Source organism: Oncorhynchus mykiss, chromosome 2, assembly GCF_013265735.2.
Source record: "Oncorhynchus mykiss isolate Arlee chromosome 2, USDA_OmykA_1.1, whole genome shotgun sequence".
NCBI classification, from domain to species: Eukaryota; Metazoa; Chordata; class Actinopteri; order Salmoniformes; family Salmonidae; genus Oncorhynchus; species Oncorhynchus mykiss.
This window is the reverse complement of record NC_048566.1, coordinates 46,612,055-46,632,866: the sequence shown is the minus strand read 5'-3', so window position 1 is coordinate 46,632,866 and position 20,812 is coordinate 46,612,055. Positions and strand designations below refer to the sequence as shown.

The 20,812-nt window shown below is 42.3% G+C and overlaps 1 protein-coding gene across 1 annotated transcript in view; it reads left to right on the top strand.

Annotated features, from left to right (window-relative positions):
• The window catches only part of b4galnt4a (beta-1,4-N-acetyl-galactosaminyl transferase 4a), a 437,447-nt gene that overhangs the window by 123,137 nt on the left and 293,498 nt on the right, over nt 1–20,812 (top strand). The window contains exon 2 of the mRNA XM_021564073.2: nt 17,144–17,256. Coding sequence (XP_021419748.2) covers nt 17,144–17,256 — 113 coding nt within the window. The remainder of the gene's footprint in view (nt 1–17,143; nt 17,257–20,812) is intronic.

The window sequence follows — 20,812 nt, the reverse complement described above, 5'->3', positions numbered from 1 at the left end:
ACATATCCAGGTGTTAGAATGGCCAAGTCAAAGTCCAGACCTGAATCCAATCGAGAATCTGTGGAAAGAACTGAAAACTGCTGTTCACAAATGCTCTCCATCCAACCTCACTGAGCTCGAGCTGTTATGCAAGGAGGAATGGGAAAAAAAATTCAGTCTCTCGATGTGCAAAACTGATAGAGACATACCCCAAGCGACTTACAGCTGTAATCGCAGCAAAAGGTGGCGCTACAAAGTATTAACTTAAGGGGGCTGAATAATTTTGCACGCCCAATTTTTCAGTTTTGGATTTGTTAAAAAAGTTTGAAATATCCAATAAATGTCGTTCCACTTCATGATTGTGTCCCACTTGTTGTTGATTCTTCACAAAAAAAATACAGTTTTATATCTTTATGTTTGAAGCCTGAAATGTGGCAAAAGGTCGCAAAGTTCAAGGGGGCCGAATACTTTCGCAAGGCACTGTATATGGTTGTTTCAAGTTGTGTATATACAGCCTTTTATGTATGGCGTTGTCATCAACTCCAATTCAAAGGTTTGTCCATGATAAATGAAACGCCAACTTGTTTTAAATAGGCCATGTCTAAATACAGTTACAGGCACCATAATCGCTCCCCGTGGGAATATAATATTCAGGCAATGTAGAATATGGACAGTTTTACACACATCCAAACTTTTCACAGGAGCTGGACAAAGATCCTATGCCCGAATGTATAGTTACAACTGTAAAGATTGGAAGAGAAATAATGGTCTGGGGCTGTTTTTCATGGTTCGGGCTAGGCCCCTTAGTTCCAGTAAAGGAACATCTTAACGCTACAGCATACATTGACATTCTAGACAATTCTGTGCTTCCAACTTTGTGGCAACAGTTTGGGGGAGGCCCTTTCCTGTTTCAGCATGACAATTCCCCCGTGCACAAAGCGAGGTCCATACATAAATGGTTTGTCAAGACCGGTGTGGAAGAACTTGACTGAACTGCACAAAGCCCTGACCTCAACCCCATCGAACACCTATGGGATGAATTGGAATGCCGACTACGAGACAGGCCTAATCGCCCAAAATTAGTGCCCGACTCACTAATGCTCTTGGCAGCATGTCCAAAATCTAGTGGAAAGCCTTCCCAGAAGAGTGAAGGCTGTTATTGCAGCAAAGGGGGAACCAACTCCATATTAATGCCCATAATTCTTAGAACGAGATATTCGACGAGCTGTTGTCCACATTCTTTTGGCCATGTAGTGTATGTGAATTTTTTTTAAAGCTCAAGACGGTACTCTCAGTAGAGAATTTATAATGTAGGTTAACTTGCGTAAACCCAGTTCTATGATAATATGAGTGAGATATCTCACTTTATGGTGATTTGCTCAGGAAGTACCAATCACAGCGTCTGATGTCGAATGAGGTGAGCCCTTCTCCTCTTCACAAGACTCCACTCGCCTCGCCTTTGGTCATTCTCAAGCATGCCTAGCTTCCTTGCGCTCTTGCAAGCAGGGAAAAGTGGTGAGATATGTCACTCATATTATCAAAACACCCCTCAAGAGGCCCCAACACTGAGGAAGTATGTGCTGATGAAAGTGCAGTGACAGTCGGTAAAGCCATAGTGCAAATCTCCTGTTAAAGGAGATGCCCTTGAACAGCGCCTAAGTGGTGTCAGTCCTCTGGTGGAATAAGCCCCTCTGGCCTGCAACCCTTTGCTTTCCAATATACCAGTTGATGAGAGAGGGGCCTTCCTTGCAGGAAGGCGCCCAAGAAACAAAGAGGTTGTTTCTAGCTCTTGTGCAATACTCTCACTCTATCCAAGTAAAATACAAAGCACATACCGGATACCAGCAGAGGAAAAGCTTCTGTCCTGTTTCACAGGGAGAGTGACAGCTGAGAAACCACAAGCTCTATGGTGAAGCAAAGCAGTTGCTGCTGAAGGTGGGGTCAGGTAACAAAGGTGGCATCAAATGTGGGGTCAGGTAACAAGGTTCCTACGAGATCCTTGTGCAACTGTAGGCACAAATGGCTCGCTCACTCCTTTTACAGTACATTCTAAGGCCGTATGAGTCGATTTTAAGGATGAAAAAAAGTTGCATGAAAAGACATGCCCTCTGCTCTGATACTTGCGCAGGCTGCACACATTTCATCAGTCTCATTCACAATTTGACAAGCACTTGATGATATTCTCACCCATCAGACTATTCACAATGTAATCTGGTCTTTAAATATAGCCTACTAATATATGTGTGGAATATTTTTTTATTTAGAATGTCCCACCAAAAAATAGCTAATGGAATAGCGCTTCCCAAGGTTACATTTTTAATATGCCAGGTAGGCAATATCCGGTTGTAAAGTGGATTAATGTGCTTCATTTTAAGAATTGAGCATTACATATAGAGCATAAGAAAGCTGGGTTCCTCTTTTCACAAGCAATTGCATGACTGGGCTTATAAGAACACGTTTCACCAGGTTCTGTAGGCTATGGGTGAATCCAACCATGTTCCAGGGGTCCTAGGGCTATATGCTATAGAGCTATCTAGCCACTTTAGGTGTGATACAAACCTTACCAAAACAAAACAAACATATAAAACTATGTGCTAGGCTACATGATGCATGCGACTACGATTTGATAATGTTGCCAAAAAACGCATGTACTCTTTTTATATTAGAATGCTCATGCCTACTCATTCAAGGGTTTTTCTTTATTTTTGCTATTGTCTACATTGTAGAATAATAGTGAAAATATCAACACGATGAAATAACACATATGGAATCATGTAGTAGCCAAAAACAAACAACCAAACAACAAATCAAAATATATTTTAGATTTTAGATTATTCAAAGTAGCCACCCTTTGCATTGATGGCAGCTTTGCACACTCTTGGCATTCTCTCAACCAGCTTCACCTGGAATGCTTTTCCAACATGCTTGAAGGATTATTGCTTTTGCTTCACTCTGTGGTCCAACTCATCCCAAACCATCTCAATTGGGATGAGGTCGGGTGATTGCGGAGGCAAGGTCATCTGATTCTTCTGATTCTTCTTATTCTTCTTATTGGTACAACAATTTGACCATGATGGCCTGATTCACACGGTCTCCTGTGAACAGTTGATGTTGAGATGTGAAGCATTTATTAGGGCTGCAATTTCTGAGGCTGGTAACTCTAATGAACTTATCGTCTACAGCAGAGGTAACTCTGGGTCTTTCATTCCTGTGGCGGTCCTCATGAGAGCCAGTTTCATCATAGCGCTTGATGTTTTTTGTGACTGCACTTGAAGAAACTTTCAAAGTTCTTGAAATTTTCCAGAATGACTGACCTTCATGTCTTAAAGTAATGATGTAATGATGGACTGTCATTTCTCTTTGCTTATTTGAGCTGTTCTTGACATAAAAAAAATATGTTTTATACATTTGCCCCCCAAAAAAATCTAAAAACCAGTTTACGCTTCGTCATTATGGGGCATTGTGTGTACAAATCTATTTTAGAATAAGGCTGTAACGTATCAAAATGTGGAAACGGTCAAGGGGTCTAAAGGCACATTTACAGGAGCTCTTTGCTTAGGCTGCTACTTGGCCACAATGGCAACTATAGAACATGTTATGGGTATTTGGTATTTTATTATGATCCCCATTAGCTGCTGAAAAAGCAGCAGTTACTCTTCCTGGGGTCCAAGTTGTCAGACAGTAGAATGGAATCGAGGCTATCCATAACATTCCACCTCTGCCAATGGCCGAGGGAGGGGGTAAAGATAGTGGAGCATTTAATCCTCCTTCTCAATCCTCCTTTATATTTTTGACAACTTTTACTTTTACTTCACTACATTCCTAAAGAAAATAATGTACTTTTTACTGCATACATTTTACCTGACACCCAAAAGTACTTGTTACATTTTGACAGGAAAATGGTCCAATTCACACACTTATCAAGAGAACATCCCTGGTCATCCCAACTGCCTCTGATCTGGCGGACTCACTAAACAAAAATGCTTTGTTTGTAAATTATTGTCAGGGCGTTGTAGTGTGCCCCGGGTTATCCGTAATTAAAAAAAAAAAAAAAATAGTAATTGTGCTATTTTACTTTTGATTCTTAATTACATTTGAGAAATTCCATTTATTTTTGATTCTTAAGTATATTTAAAACGAAAAACTTTTAGACTTTTACTCAAGTAATATTTTAGTGGGTGACTTTCACTTTTACTTGAGTCATGTTCTTTTAAGGTATCAAAAATATGACTTTTGAGTACTTTTTCCACCACTAGTCAGAAGCCTCATTCCAGCTAGGGTGAGCACCGTGTGAATGCTAAACCGTAAAGCTAAAGATGCATTAGCTAGCTAGCAGATACCTCTTGGCCAAGATGTGCTGTAGCTAGCCGAAGTGAACTGCGTGCGGGCAGTTCCCTTTCGGGTAGCTATACTCCCGAGACCTTAAAGCCATGAGGCAACCAGTCAGTCGAATTAACACAAACGAGTAAAAATAGGTGAAAATAAGACGAGAGAAGGGATCCAGCAATATGTGTTTCAAGTAGTGATGCTGGTGCTAGCTTCCCAGCTGGTTTGCCAAGTTAACTAAAGCCTTCCTGTGAAGGATCACCAAGTCACTAAAGGTAGCCTGTGATCCTAGCTACCAACTGGAGACTGAAGAGGAGAAAATGAATTGTACTCGAAGCAAAACTTTCCTTTCGGTCAGTACTCTTTCCTTTCTGTCAAACACTATTGACAGGAGCTGGGGTCCTACGTCCGGAAGCGTCAACCTCGTGGTTCGCCAGAGAACAGTTCAGTAGAAAGACAAAATCTAGTAGTGCTGAGGAGAGTTAGAGAGAACTCTTCACAAGGATGTCTCCAACAGACGCTCCGATTAGTACTTCCGTTAGAGAATCCAGCTGAGCGAATCCCCATAAAGTGAGATATTGAGATGATATATTTGAAATTGAACCCCTTTATTGATAGGTTACTTGTCTGATGCATGGCCAGGATAAAAAAGACACACCTATGTGAAGCTGCTAAACCAGCCTTGATTTAGGGGAGGGGAGGCTGTGCTTGATTTTTAATCAAATTAAACTAAATGAGGGAAAATCTATATTTTTTTATGTTTCTAAATATGAGGTTCACTGGCACAAAAGACACATCTCATTCCATGGGCACTGTGCATCACTGCTGGATAGGCAGCACTTCCGCTCTCAAAATCCATGCCATAACCAACTGCCTTACTGCTAAGACCAGCTTTTGGTTGGCTTAAATATCCCAACCAGCGTTTCCTGAAATTGTCACTTTGGCACAAGTTTTTAAGCACACACCTAAGATATTGCCACACCTCCCACCTCAGCGCAAGGGAGCACATATAGAACAGGTAAATTACCAATCCTGGCGCAAGGGTTAGAAAATTATAGAGCGCTGGCTTCAACAGGTCAATATTGCCAACGAGCATGCATTTGACTAATTGTGCAGATTTAATAGCAGACAAAAATAGAGCCCAGAGAGGGACATGGAGGAGGGAAGACATAGAGAGATGACAACAGACAAAGAAAGAGAGAGAGAGGTATGACAGACATAGTTATGAAGAGCCAGAAAGATGGAAAGAGTACACAGAGAGCTGAGAAAGGAAAAAGGACGGTAACACGAAACAAATAAAGAACAAAAGTTGGATAGAGCAGGTAAGGAGGAGTAGCAGTAGAGTGCATAGTTGGAAAAGAAGAGTTAATATTAGGCTCATGCAGCCACAATAAGATTAGTCTTTTTAACCTTGTCATATATTAGCCAAGTCACACTAAAGGCCAAAGTTTTTGCACTTTTCACACTACCAGAATCAACTTTTTTTTGAGAGAGAGAGTTTTGAGAATCCGAGAGGAGGAAAGAAGAGGCAGAGCGGACTGCTATAGCCCACTGCCTGGCTCCCAGCCTCTGTACCCCTGACCTAGATTACAGCACATAATTAAACAGATCTCTACAGCATTTCTACTTTAATCTGCACTGATCTGAAAGAACGGACTATGTTGTTTTGTTTTCACCTCTCAGGTCCTATTAGTGTACGGAGGGAGACGAGGAGACAAGGAGACGAGGAGAGGAATAGTTTCTTTCTACAAAACACTGTCCACGTCCACAATTCAGTCTCTTTTGCTCTCTCTCTCACACACACAGTCTCGTTCATTAAGTGTGGTGAGGCGGCCCACCTCGGGCTCTGCTGGGATGGGCAATTGGGGTTGGCTAATTATAGCAAATAAACTGCACTGATCTGTGCAATTAACATGCAGTAATCGAGCCCAGTGCTGCTGTGACACTGATTAATAGCCCAGTAGTCTGAGTGTGCTGCCCTTTAGCTCAGCCTCACTCCACAGCCTTCAATAAACGAAGAGAAGAGGGGCGGAGGAGGATGCTCTGGTAATAGACGTTGATGTTGAGTAGCCGATGTCCAGACGTTAAGTCACAGGTGATAGGCTCATAACTAGTCACGAAATGTCGCTTTGTCTTGAGAGTTGATACTTATAATATAACAGGCTATAGAGATTCACTGCTGTGTGTGGGTGAGAGAGAAAGAGATGGAGAAGAGGTGGGGAGATAGGTTATTCTTTCCCTCCTCTTCTCTGATATTAGCTATTCTCTCTGATGGTCAGCTCTCTCCAAGGTGCATTGCCTGTGGCAAAATAGTTTTCATTCCTTTTTGCGCATCTCTTCATTTTCTCTTTTACTTCCTCTCTCTTCCCTCTATTCCACAGCTCCTGTTTGTAAAAGCTCAGGGCTTGTTTCTGCACCATATGTCTTTTTTATTTTTATTACACCGAGTGCAATATTCAGCAAGTTTCGGGAGCACAGTCAGAGCACAGTTAAAGCACAGTCAGCAGCACAGTCAGCAGCACAGTCAGCAGCATAGTCAGAGCACAGTTAAAGCACAGTTAGGAGCACAGTCAGAGCACAGTTACAGCACAGTCAGCAGCATAGTCAGAGCACAGTTAAAGCACAGTCAGGAGCATAGTCAGAGCACAGTTCAAGCACAGTCAGGAGCATAGTCAGCACAGTTAAAGCACAGTCAACAGCATAGTCAGAGCACAGTCAGGAGCACAGTCAGGAGCACAGTCAGCAGCATAGTCAGAGCACAGTCAGGAGCACAGTCAGCAGCATAGTCAGAGCACAGTCAGGAGTACAGTCAGCAGCATAGTCAGAGCACAGTCAGGGGCACAGTCAGCAGCATGGTCAGAGCACAGTCAGCAGCATAGTCAGAGCACAGTCAGAGCAGCACAGTTAAAGCACAGTCAGCAGCATAGTCAGAGCACAGTCAGGAGCACAGTCAGGAGCATAGTCATAGCACAGTCAGGAGCACAGTCAGCAGCATAGTCAGAGCACAGTCAGGAGCACAGTCAGGAGCATAGTCAGGAGCACAGTCAGCAGCATAGTCAGAGCACAGTCAGGAGCAGTCAGGAGCACAGTTAAAGCACAGTCAGCAGCATAGTCAGAGCACAGTCAGCAGTATAGTCAGAGCACAGTCAGAGCAGCACAGTTAAAGCACAGTCAGCAGCATAGTCAGAGCACAGTCAGGAGCACAGTCAGGAGCATAGTCAGAGCACAGTCAGCAGCATAGTCAGAGCACAGTCAGGAGCACAGTCAGGAGCATAGTCAGGAGCACAGTCAGCAGCATAGTCAGAGCACAGTCAGGAGCACAGCCAGGAGCACAGTTAAAGCACAGTCAGCAGCACAGTCAGAGCACAGTCAGGAGCACAGTCAACAGCATAGTCAGAGCACAGTCAGGAGCACAGTCAGTAGCATAGTCAGAGCACAGTCAGGAGCACAGTCAGGAACACAGTCAGTGTTACCTCGGACAGTTTTCCCAATGCGAGGAGACGAACCGTGTCAATAACTTAGATCCTCTATGGTAGTCCCTCGCTATCCCAACTTCTGATTCCTTGTCTAACTTCCTGTCTCTCCCTATCTCTCTCGCTAACAGCTTGTATCTCCCGGTCTCTTCTTCTCATAACCTATAGTTGTGGCCATTAAAAAGTTAGGTTGTGTGCAACACAACACTTTTGCATATTCTATCAGTAGTTGGTCACAAAAACCTATACCGTGGATCAGGACTCTTAAAAATAAGGTTTTAATGTCCACAACTGTATTGCTCCATATTTAATTAACCTGTTTCCCATTTTTTCTATACCCTTGCCTCAGTACCTCAAACTTCCCTCTCTCTTTTTCACTTACCCATCCTTTCTTGTATTTGCTCTCAATTCTCCACTTTCTCTCCCCACCTCTCGCTCAACCACCCCTTCTCGTCTCTCTTTGTGCTCTAGTAATGCTACACCTCTTTGATTTGTATTCTGTTGTCTTCCCCTTTCTATCGACTACTGTCTGTAACTGATGACTGTCTGGGGCAGATTTGCAGTGTAACTTTAGCCCGGCTGTTTGTCAATGTCTGTGAAAGGCTGGACAAGGAAGATGGTAACCCGAGCCTCGTAGGGATGCAAGTAACCCGAGCCTCATAGGGTTGCTAGTAAGCTAAGACTCATTTCAGTAAGGGCCAGCAAACGGAATATTATCATTGATAAAAGGTAGCTGTGCCAAGGACTTAAATGTTTCCTATATACTCAATCCTTGTCTGAATCTCTTCGGGGTATGCCCTTATCAACTGTTGATAAGACTTTTGTTTTTGTGGTTCTTAATACTTTCTGTCATCGACTTTGCCCTAAAACCCCTCTCTAAAGAACTCACTATCTCTGTCCCGTAGAGGACAAAGCTCTGTCTCTCTTATCTCCATACCAACCAGCCTTGGTGTTTTTAGAACCGTGGGACAGGAACAGATTAGGCTGTCTGGAACTGCAGTGTGTAATATCGGAGTGCTTTTTTATTCTGCCATTGGTTCCCATGGTGATGGGCCTGCTGGTGTAGCACACACTCGATTGACTCCCATTAACCTGCCGGTCGGACCTTAATGATTTCATTAGAATCGTCATGGTGGGGCATAGCATGGTGAGGAGGGGAGGCCCAGTCGCAGGAGAGGGACTGGGTCAGCCACTTCTCTCTCAGCAATTATCTTGGAGCTAGCGGTTTGACTTGCCCCCTGCCCCGTTATGTCATCAGCCATGATCACGCTTGCACTATCCCACTGGGTACAGATGTCCGTTCAACATCTAGTTTTGATTTACATTTGGTTGAGTTGTCAAGTCACTTGAATTCAATGTGAAAGCAACAAAATATTTCACCATGTCATTGGATTTTGGTTAAAATGTGAAATGCCCTTATGTTGATGACTTTTTGCATATCCTATCAGGTTTCCACGTTGATTCAACATCATCACATATATTTTGGGGTGAAATGACGTGAAAACAACGTTGATTCAACCAGTTTTTGCCCAGTGGGATAGTGCTACTTGGAAAAGGAATTTTCTTTAGGGCTGTTGTATTTATACAGATACAAATCCTAATTTGTGATACGAGCATATCCCTCACATTTTCATGACGATGGACATCAATTATTAATACAAAACTCCAAGTAGCCCGTGTCGTGTTTCTCAAGGATTCAGCCTGTGTGGATTAAAGTTTGGATGTGAGTGTCCTTGTTTTATGGAGCTTGTGCATATCTTGGTTTGGATTAAACCAGTTTAAACTAGTTAGTCTGTGGAATCCCATTCCGGTTGCTTTTTCTCTCATTGTGGGATTTGTCCCACAAACCTCTGCATCCTCCCCGTCGGGGAGCCTGTCCTAGCATTATTCACGACTCAAGTCTTAATTTAACTTCACTACTTCTTTCCCAGATAACTAGATACGGCACCGCTCTTTAGAACTCGGAGACAGTTCTCACTCCAGGTCCCTGAGGGAGTGTCGATTATGATGTTAGAAGAGAATGTTCCTCTGAAAATGATCAGAATGCGTTTATCCAAATGAAAATGTTGTTAAATGTACTGTAGGCGGAAAGCGTTCCACTTGCGTCACATTTCACCCGTCAAGGAACATCCCTCTGCAGTTTTGGGAATGAGGCCGGGCTCTCGGAACACTCCAACACACAAAACTGGATGCACAGATGTTAGATCTAAATGTTGGAGCAACGTTCTTCAAACCTGGTCCTGGAGCCCACCCAGTACTAACCCACCTGAATGCAACCAATCAAGGGCTTGATGATTCATTCATTAGTTCAATCCGTGTGTTAAGTAGCACGAGGCTGGAATAAAGACCTGCACACAGTGCATCCTCTCCTTTCATCCCTCCCTTTCCATGGAGAGACAATGCCCCTCATATTTTGCAATCATGTTATTCCATCCCAAAGGATTTTACTAATCCGGTCAAACCGACAACCCAATTCTTTACTGGTTCTTGTTTCGGTACGGATGATGCTCTTAATCTCTCATCTCTATTTATGGAGGTTGTTAAGTAAAGCTCAGTTTGGGCACGTACTGTACAGTGCAGTCCAATGATTAATTCCTTCAGTAAATCAAACACTTAGCATCACCAGCCTCTGTGTGAATGCCTAGTTTGAGAATGGGGCAAGGTCTTTGAATCCCAAAGCTTCGGCTGCTGCGTGGTGGATTTTAGGATTACAAGCCCTATCTGTTGTTCACCTTTCTTTCTGCAGTCTCAGATGCTATCTGAAGTATACATTTGCTTCGCATCAAGACGTTTGGGAGATCTGTGTGTCAGAGTCTCCGTTCACTCATACATATTTGAAGATCAGGGTTTGGTTACATAAGGGAGGTGGATGAGAAATGCACCTCTATAGTTTGTTCTTTGTTAATGTATGCTGTAGTTCATTAACTATGAACTTTATCCTTGAAGTCACGGTGAGACTTTCTTTGGAGTACAAAGCCTTATGTTCAAGATGTATCAGTTTACATTATTACATTATTTATGTAATCTACAGATGTTTTGTAAGAATTTTCAACAAGATATTACAAAACCCTGGTGTTTTGCATCTAAAGGTCAATGTGCCGTATACAGTGCCTTCGGAAAGTATCCAGACTTTGTTCCACATTTTTTTACGTTACAGCCTTATTCTAAAATGGATTAAATAAACAAAAATCCTCAGGCATCTACACACAATGTAGTGCCTTGCGGTCCGAGGCCGAGCAGTTGCCATACGAGGCAGTGATGCAACCACTCAGGATGCTCTCGATGGTGCAGCTGTAGACCTTTTTGAGGATCTGAGGACCCATGCCAAATTCAGTCTCCTGAGGGGGAATAGGCTTTGTCGTACCCTCTTCACGACTGTCTTGGTGTGTTTGGACCATAATAGTTTGTTGGTGATGTGGACACCAAGGAACTTGAAGCTCTCAACCTGCTCCACTACAGCCCTTTGGTGGGAATGGGGGCGTGTTCTGTCCTCCTCTTCCTGTAGTTCACAATCATCTCCTTTGTCTTGATCACTTTGAGGGAGAGGTTGTTATCCTGGCACCACATGGCCAGGTCTCTGACCTCCTCCCTATAGGCTGTCTCATCATTGTCGGTGATCAGGCTGTTGTGTCGTCGGCAAACTTAATGATGGTGTAGGAGTCGTGACTGACCATGCAGTTACGAGTGAACAGGGAGTACAGGAGGGGACTGAGCACGCACCCCTAAGGGGCCCCCGTGTTGAAGGTCAGCGTGGCAGATGTGTTGTTACCTACCCTTACCACCTGAGGATGGCCCGTCAGGAAGTCCAGGATCCAGCAGAGGGAGGTGTTTAGTCCCAGGGTTCTTAGCTTACTGATGAGCTTTGAGGGCACTATAGTGTTGAACACTGAGCTGCAGTCAAAGAATATCATTCTCACATAGGTGTTCCCTTTGTCCAGGTAGGAAAGGACAGTATGCAGATCAATAGAGATCTGTGGATCTTTTGGGGCGGGCGGTATGCAAATTGAGTGGGTCTAGGGTTTCTGTGATAATGGTGTTGACGTGAGCCATGATCAGCCTTTCAATGCGCTTCATGGCTACAGGTAGGTTACCTTTGTGTTCTTGTGCAATAGAGATCTGTGGATCTTTTGGGGTGGTATGCAAATTGGAGTGGGTCTAGGGTTTCTGGGATAATGGTGTTGACGTGAGCCATGGCCTTTCAAAGCACTTCATGACTACAGGCAGGTTACCTTTGTGTTCTTGGGCGCAGGGACTATGGTGGTCTGCTTGAAACATGTTGGTATTACAGACTCAGTCAGGGACAGGTTGAAAATATTAGTGAAGACACTTGCCAGTTGGTCAGCGCATGCTTGAAGAACACGTACTGGTAATCCGTCTGACCCTGCGGCCTTGTGAATGTTGACCTGTTTAAAGTTCTTACTCACATCGGCTACGGAGAGCGTTATCACACAGTCATTCAGAACAGCTGATGCTCTCATATGCATGCTTCAGTGTTGCTTGCCTCGAAGTGAGCATAGAAGTAATTTAGCTCGTCTGGTAGGCTCGTGTCACTGGGCAGCTCACGGCTGTGCTTTCTTTTGTAGTCTTTAATAGTTTGCAAGCCATGCCACATTCGAAGAGCATTGGAGCCAGTGTAGTACGATTCAATCTTAGTCCTGTATTAACGGTTTGCCTGTTTGATGGTTCGTCGGATGGGATTTCTTATAAGCTTCAGTGCCTTAGACCGCTGCACCACTCGGGAGCCCAAAGGGTTTTGGCCAGTACGGGTAGGCATGTCTTGTCTGTTTAATGAACAAAATAATGAACCATTGATTTCATTCATTTGGATGTAACATAATGAAACTCAAACTATGCTATTCTATTATTTTGAAAATACATTTTATTTTATTAGTGTTATAAATTCATAGTGGATTTTAGTTCTGATGGTGTATAGTCACTGGATTTAGTAAAATGGACTCCCACCCACATCTGCACATGACTACTACCACTCTTAACCGGCATGCGCATGGGAGGAATAAAAAGTGTATGCAGGCAAGAATGTGGTAAAAAAAGAAAAATACAGGCAAAATACCATGAATCCTAAGTGAAAAATCTCTCTCTCTCTCTCTCTCTCTCATGCAAGAAAAGATGGGTGAGTCGTAATACACTCCCCCCCCCCCACTCCATCTCTCCTCCCTGGTGCTCAGGCGTCCCTACATAAACCCCAGTCAGCCACTCATTCAGCGTTTAGAGGACGTATTGGAAAACCATTACCTCAATTTATGCTTTATGGCTGCTTTCTCTCCACGCATGCTCCCATTTAATCACTGCCGCGCCTTCTGCTAGCTCACACACTCAGCCAGTGCGTGTGTGTGTTTTTGTTTGTGTGAAAGAGGAATACAATATTTTGTATTTTGCACACAGCATTTAGGAATTATTTTATTGCTACTGAGTAAGTGTGATAAGAGTTTGAGTATATGTGCATTTGTGTGAGTGTGTGTGTGTACGTGCATGCATGCGTGTGTGTGTGTGTATATGAGTGTGTGTGTGAGTGTGCCAATCTACTCTGTGTGCAGTGATGAGCCACTTTCACAGTAATTGCATTGTGGGACCACAAAAAGTTATCCTCAGATTTTTATGATGGAGTCGATGACCCAGGCGCCACCCTTTTATTATACCCCTCTCCAAACCTTGGCAATGTTATGCATTTCTGAACAGGCACCTGAATAAGACCCTATATAGTGCAATACAAATAAAAGGAGATTGAACTGAATAGGATATAGATGGCATTTTATGTGAACTCCACCTGAAGATATAGTGAAACACATTGAGGCCTGTCCAGTAACTGGTATCTGCAAATAACTAAAGCCTTCATATAGTGTTAAAAACCCTGTTACTGATTGGAATTGAATTGGGTCCGTACTCCATCTTCCATTGTGTTTGTCTGGTGTTTTTTTTCAGGAAGAATGGAGAGATGGGGATCATAATGGTTCCCCTGTGATATGGTGACACACACATGTATACACACTGCCGCACAATCACGCACACATACAAACATACACACAAACAAATAATAATGCACCTTTCAAAGGTATCAGAAATGCATCAAAACACAACGATGTTGACGTAAGGACCCGTGCCAACTAATATCAACACTAAGTTTAAAAAATATTGACTTGTGCCTTATAATAATTCATAGAGGTAATGGTAGACCTACCAATGAGTGATTTTACTGATATACATTTTGTTTATTCATTATTAAGTGATTATAACTCGTAGTTTCGTTACCAAATTGGTAATGGTATTAACAAGAAATCAAATAGAATTACTAAAATTGAATGGCTAAAATGGGAAATCATAATAGTAACAAACCACAATTGGGTCACCTGCTACGGTCCTCGCATCCACTGGCATATTGTTATGTTCAGCTCATAACTATATTATTTGTCTTTGTGTTGTCTGCTAGTCAAACCAAGAGTGATAACAGCCTGAGTCTGGAAAACACTCCCTCTTCCCCCTCCCCCACTCTCTCTCTCGCTGCCTCTATCTCTCGCTCTCCAGTTATTGCCACCTCTCCCAGATCTTACTGACACCTACCCATGAGCCTCCTCTCTTTCCATTTACTGTAACCAGCATCTTCACCCACTCAGCACCGAATGACTCCGGACGTCCATGGACTTTGAAAAGTAGTTGAAATTTGGTCAGTCCACCCTGGCCTTGATGTTAACGTCCACAGACGGACCGGACTGGACCAAATCTGTACCTATCATAGACATACACTACCGTTCAAAAGTTTGGGGTCATTTAGAAATCGCCTCGTTTTCGAAAGAAAAGCACATTTTTGCCCATTAAAATCAAATCAAAGTTTATTTGTCACGTGCGCCGAATACAACAGGTATTACAGCTACATGCTTACTTACAGGCTCGAGCCAATAGTGCAAAAAAGTGCAAAAAAGGTATTAGGTGAACAATAGGTAGGTAAAGAAATAAAACAGCAGTAAAAAGAATATGGCCGGTGTCAGTAAACGTCGGCAAAAAAGCGTACATAATTTGTTTCCAGGAGCAAAGTTACAGTCACCAACGCTCTGGTTAACACGAAAACTGTCTAACCAGCTCTGCTAGAGTGGTCTCATTTGTGTCTGGAAGTAGCTAGCAAGCTAGCCAACGTTAGCTTGGGTGCTTGACTGTCGTTGTAAGGCCAGAACGCTCAAATCAACCCTACTCCTCGGCCCCGAACGTCCAGTGTGTGCTCCGAGTGTGAAACAGTCTGAATTTACAAACTGACGATCTGACAACGCTCTGAATTTATGAGCGTCACATTGTACAGCGCCATATTTTCTGTTCCATCCTGACGGAAACCCAGAGGGTTTTTCATTTTTCATGGAATAGAAACACAATAACATTAATCAAATTAATTAAGCAAGTACCAGTCAAAAGTTTGGACACACCTACTCATTCCACAATATTTATTTATTTTTACAATTTTCTACATTGTTTATTTTCTATAGAATAATAGTGAAGATAACTATGAAATAACATCGGTCTCCCGCGTGCCCCACATTCTGTAGTACAAACATGGCCTGCTCTCCCTTATGTAAGGAATTAGGCAATTTCCCATGTTTACTACAGTATGTATTGTAGCCTAATAAACACATTTCGTTAATAAAATCATGATAAAACAAATACTCAAATTTAAAATTGCAGATGATGATTTAGATATGGATCCATAACAAATTACTATGGGAATAAATATCACTGATTTACAGAAAATTGGAACAAAGTTCTCATGAAGACAAGCAATTTAGAATCCTCCAATCCTGTACGCTACTCCCGGCCGTCACTTTGTACAGCTCCATATTTTCCATTCTATCCTAATGGAAACCCTGATTTTTTTGGAATAGAAACACCATAATATTAATCAAATTAATTAAGCCAAATTTCTTCAAGTCAATCCCATATACTATGTTATTACAAAAAAGGTTTTAAATTCTCTAGTTATGACAATACAGAATATTATCAAATGCTTCTCAAATATGCCCTCTGGTGGTCAAACTAGCAATAACTTGCAGTAACAGAAAAAATGGCTGACAATTTAATGACGTGCCACAGAATTCTGCGGCAGCACGCAAGGTGTGCCGCAAGGTGTGCCGCAGAAGGAGAAACCACTGTATGTAGACTACGTGTGCCATTTTTAGATTAATGTAGTTCTGTCCTTGAACTGTTCTTGTCTATTAATCTTCTGTATTATGTCATTATGCCTTGTTTAATTTGTGAACGCCAGGAAGAGTAGCTGCTGCTTTCGCAACAGCTAATGGGGATCCTAATAAAATACCAAGTATAGTACATTACAATACTGTACAGTGAGTAGAGCACTGTAGAGTATAGTACAATACGGTACAGTATGTTGTATGGTACTCTATTGTACTGAATTATATGCTACTTTACTGTACTTTACTCTACTGCACTTTATTGAACTTTGCTGTGCTGCACTGTGATGTCCAAAGTTGTGAAACATGAGGAGAATGACATTCCATGTCCATATCTCACAGTGCCAGGTCATAGATGACACACGGTTCTTTCTGCAGACATCTTTGAATTTTAATTCGGATGTGATATTTCGTTTTTGGAAAACATTGTCGCATAAAAACCTGAGGGAGATTTTACTATAATTCAGTCAGCGAAGTTTGCATCTGCACAGTTCTTCCACTAGATACGTTTTTTTTGTAAAAGTTTTAGTGGAAATTGTTAAAAGTAGTTATTGTGCATAGAGTATTGTTAGTTACACTTTGAAGTAAATAGTTTTATTTGGCATACATTTTAAAGAAAGAAAACGGTGTCAAAGTATAATTCCGTTACCGTAGACTTGCCCTGGGTTTAAATCCTGGTCTCCCTTGGCCAACCCAGCAGTCATCATCACACCAAAAAGCTCCCGTAATTCATCTGCAGCATGACAGAGGCCCAGCCTTCTCTGTTCCTCACAAGATAAACCTCTCCTTCTCTCCCTCTTTTTGTCCCTATTTTTTATCTCTCTCTTTCCCTCCTTTTTCTCTCTTCCTCAGCTGGCTGCTGTTTCTCTCTCTCTCACTTATTGTGTAAGATATTTGACATTATATTTGCCACTTGTGATGATGAGGATGATGAGGATGGCACCAATGATAATGACTACTGATGATGAATGTTATACTGACGATGATGATGGCGGTGGTGGTGATGATGACAATGATAATAATGACACTGCTAACGATAGAGAGGATGATGTAATGATGGGGATGATTATGATGATACTACTAATTACAATGATGTTGCTGCCAAAGATGATGGCAATGATGATGATGATGATGATGAAGGCTCTCCCTCTGACCCTGCTGTCTCTGTGTTGCCTCCAGATGGGGAGAGGCAGTTGGAGGGGACAGACACCAGCCGCAAGAGGGACTCTCGCTCCTCAGCCGGCCACCACAAGACAGAGGACACCAGCGACAGTCACGAGGACGATGCTCGGGTGAGTCCATGACTCTCTCTCTACTCTCACTCTCCGTTTTTTTCTATATCATATATTATTTACCTCTCTCATTTAATGTACGTAGTCTGTTGAGGTGACATAGGGTCATAATATTTGGGTATGGTTAGCTGTTTTTGGTGCTTTGTAAGGAGAGGGACTGAGTACGGGCTTTGGCCAATGTATAGGTGTTTTCCGTCCACTTCCGTCATTTCAGATTTGAACTCCATAGCCTCAACTTGCTAGCTAGCTATAGCACCCAATATTTGCTGTTGGTTTTCGAGATGGCTATACATATAGTGGACAACATGCCTTTCTCTCGTTCTCCCTCTCTCTTGTTTGTTCTTATTCCTCTTACTCTCAGTCTTAGAATAGTAGTCAAATGCCCTGTGGGCAGTATGTTAGTTATGAATAAGATACTATAAGTCCTATTGCTGAGCTCTAGGCTGACTATTACATCAGATCCTCGTCATCATAGATCACCATGTACAATGCACTTACTCTTTTGACTCATTACATTACACTGCTGATGCTGTTTATTATCTATCCTGTTGCCTACTCACGTTACCCCTGCTTATATGTATATACACTACCGTTCAAAAGTTTGGGGTCACTTAGAAATGTCCTTGTTTTTGAAAGAAAAGCACATTTTTTGTGCATTAAAATCAAATCAAATTAATCAGAAATACAGTGTAGACATTGTTAATGTTGTAAATGACTATTGTAGTTGTTAACAGCAGATTTTTTTATGGAATATCTACATAGGTGTACAGAGGCCCATTATCAGCAACCATCACTCCTGTGTTCCAATGGCATGTTGTGTTAGCTAATTCAAGTTCCTAATTTTAAAAGGCTAATTTATCATTAGAAAACCCTCTCGCAATTATGTTAGCACAGCTGAAAACTGTTGTGCTAGTTAAAGAAGCAATAAAACTGACTTTCTTTAGACTAGTTGATTATCTGTAGCATCAGCATTTGTGGGTTTGATTACAGGCTCAAAATGGCCAGAAATAAATACCTTTCTTCTGAAACTCGTTAGTCTATTCTTGTTCTGAGAAATGAAGGCTATTCCATGCGTGAAATTGCCAAGAAACTGAAGATATGGTACAACGCTGTGTACTTCTCCCTTCACAGAACAGCACAAACTGTCTCTAACCAGAATAGAAAGAGGAGTGAGAGGCCCCGGTACACAACTGAGCAAGAGGACAAGTACATTAGAGTGTCTAGTTTGAGAAACAGACCCCTCTCAAGTCCTCAACAAATTGACAACTAGAATGCCAAAGGTCTGCAAGGCTGTAATTGCTGCAAATGGAGGATTATTTGACGAAAGCAAAGTTTGAAGGACACAATTATTATTTCAATTAAAAATCTTTATTTATAACCTTGTCAACTTCTTGACTATATTGCCTATTAATTTTGCAACTCATTTCATGTGTGTTTTCAGGGAAAACAAGGACATTTCTAAGTGACCCAAAATTTTTGAACGGGAGTGTATCTACCTCAATTACCTTGTACCTCTGCACATCGACTCGGTACAGGTACCCTGTGTATATAGCCAAGTTATTGTTACTCATTTGTGTATTTATTCCTCTTGTTATTATTTTTTCTATATTTCACTGTTAGTTTACACCTGTTTTTTACGAAAGCATGCGACAAATACAATTTGACACACCCCATCTCTCCTCTCCGTCTCAAACACTACATCTCGCTCTCCCTATCTATTTCTTAAAACTGTAATAGTCTGAGCCCCTCAAAAAGTATAGTGTTGACATGTTTAGGGAGCGACTTGGTAAAGTTGACTAATCACCTGTGCTGACTAGTGTGAGCATTGATGGACCCTGGGAGGCTTTCAAGAGTAGGTTCCTCTGGACAAATCTTCTGGATTGTTAACACTGTGGGTCCCATTAGACAAGTTAGAGTAAAGCAGAGATCCAACCCTTGGTTTAATCATGAAATCACTGAAGCCATTGAATCAAGGAACAAGGCCTTTAAGAAATATATCCTTGTCTCGTCGCGCACTAGCGACTCCTGTGGCGGGCTGGGCGCAGTGCACGTCGACCAGGTCACTAGGTGTACGGTGTTTCCTCCAACACATTGGTGCGGCTGGCTTCCGGGTTGGATGTGCATTGTGTCAAGAAGCAGTGCGGCTTGGTTGGGTTGTGTTTCGGAGGACGCATGGCTCTCGACCTTCGCCTCTCCCGAGTCCGTGCGGGAGTTGCAGCGATGAGACAAGACTGTAACTTCTACCAATTGGATACCACGAAATTGGGGAGAAAAAAGGGGGTAATTTTTTTATATAAAAAAAAAGAACCTCTCTCTCGATCAAGGTACATTTCCAAAGGATATGAAAATGGCCAGTCAATCCTTTGCACCAGAAGGGGAGTAGGCCCGTCCCTGGGAACTACAGGCCAGTTTCTATCCTCAGTGTCATGACCAAGATATTGGAGAGAGTGTTTCATGTGCAGCTCTCATGTTTGAATTTCAGTCAGGGTTCAGAAAATCATAATCTACTGACTCATGCCCCCTATACTTAAATGACCACATAAGGAAGGAGATTGATAATAGTAACTTATGTGGAATTGTGCTGCTTGACCTCCAGAAGGCTTTTGATACAGTTAATCGTAGCATCCTACTTGCCAAGCTAGAGGCTCTGGGATTGGGCAGTACCACTCTTGAATGGGGTAAGTCCTACTTGTTGGGCGGGAACAAGTGGTTCATGTAAATGATTTGCCTTCCAGAGGCTAAACCCATAAGCTGTGGCGTGCTATGAAGGATGCTTGCTCATGTCACTTGTTTCTTTATGGAGATGACTCTGCACTTCTGTTGTCTCACAAAAACCAAACCACACTGGAGAGTATAATGAGTGCAGAGCTCACTAACATCAATGCATGGCTCATAGACAACAAGCTATCTCTGCACCTCAGGAAAACAGAAGCAATTATGTTACAAAATGAAAGTAAGTCCAAAAGTGTACAGCTACCAAGAGAGGTACTCACAGCCCCAAAACAACAGTTACTTACTTGGAATGTACACTAGATGGAAAACTGGAAGGGGTGTACACTAGATGGTTTAGTCCATTGTCTAGCTAGATAGTTATTGTCATGAACTGAAGTTCGATTTCAGTAGAACAACCAGTGGCTAAATCAATCTAGTCATTGTTTTCAGGCTAGTTGCGTTGGTGCTAGCTAGGTACCAAGCTAAAGCTAGCTCGACCAAAAGCTGCTAAAAACATCTATTTTATTTCACGAGGCAAGTCAGTTAAGAACAAATTCTTATTTACAATGACGGCCTACCGGGAAACAGTGGGTTAACTGCCTTGTTCAGGGGTAGAGCGACAGGTTTTTACCTTATCAGATCCAGGAACCTTTCAGGTATTGGCCCAATGCTCTAACCACTAGGCTACCTGCCGCCCCTACCGGTATCAAATCAAGTCACATGCTTCGTAACAACAGGTGTGGACTAACAGCGAAATTAAATACTTATGGCCCTTATCAACAATGCAGAGAGATAGATAATAGAAAGTAAAACACATAATAATAAAAGTAATAATAGATACACA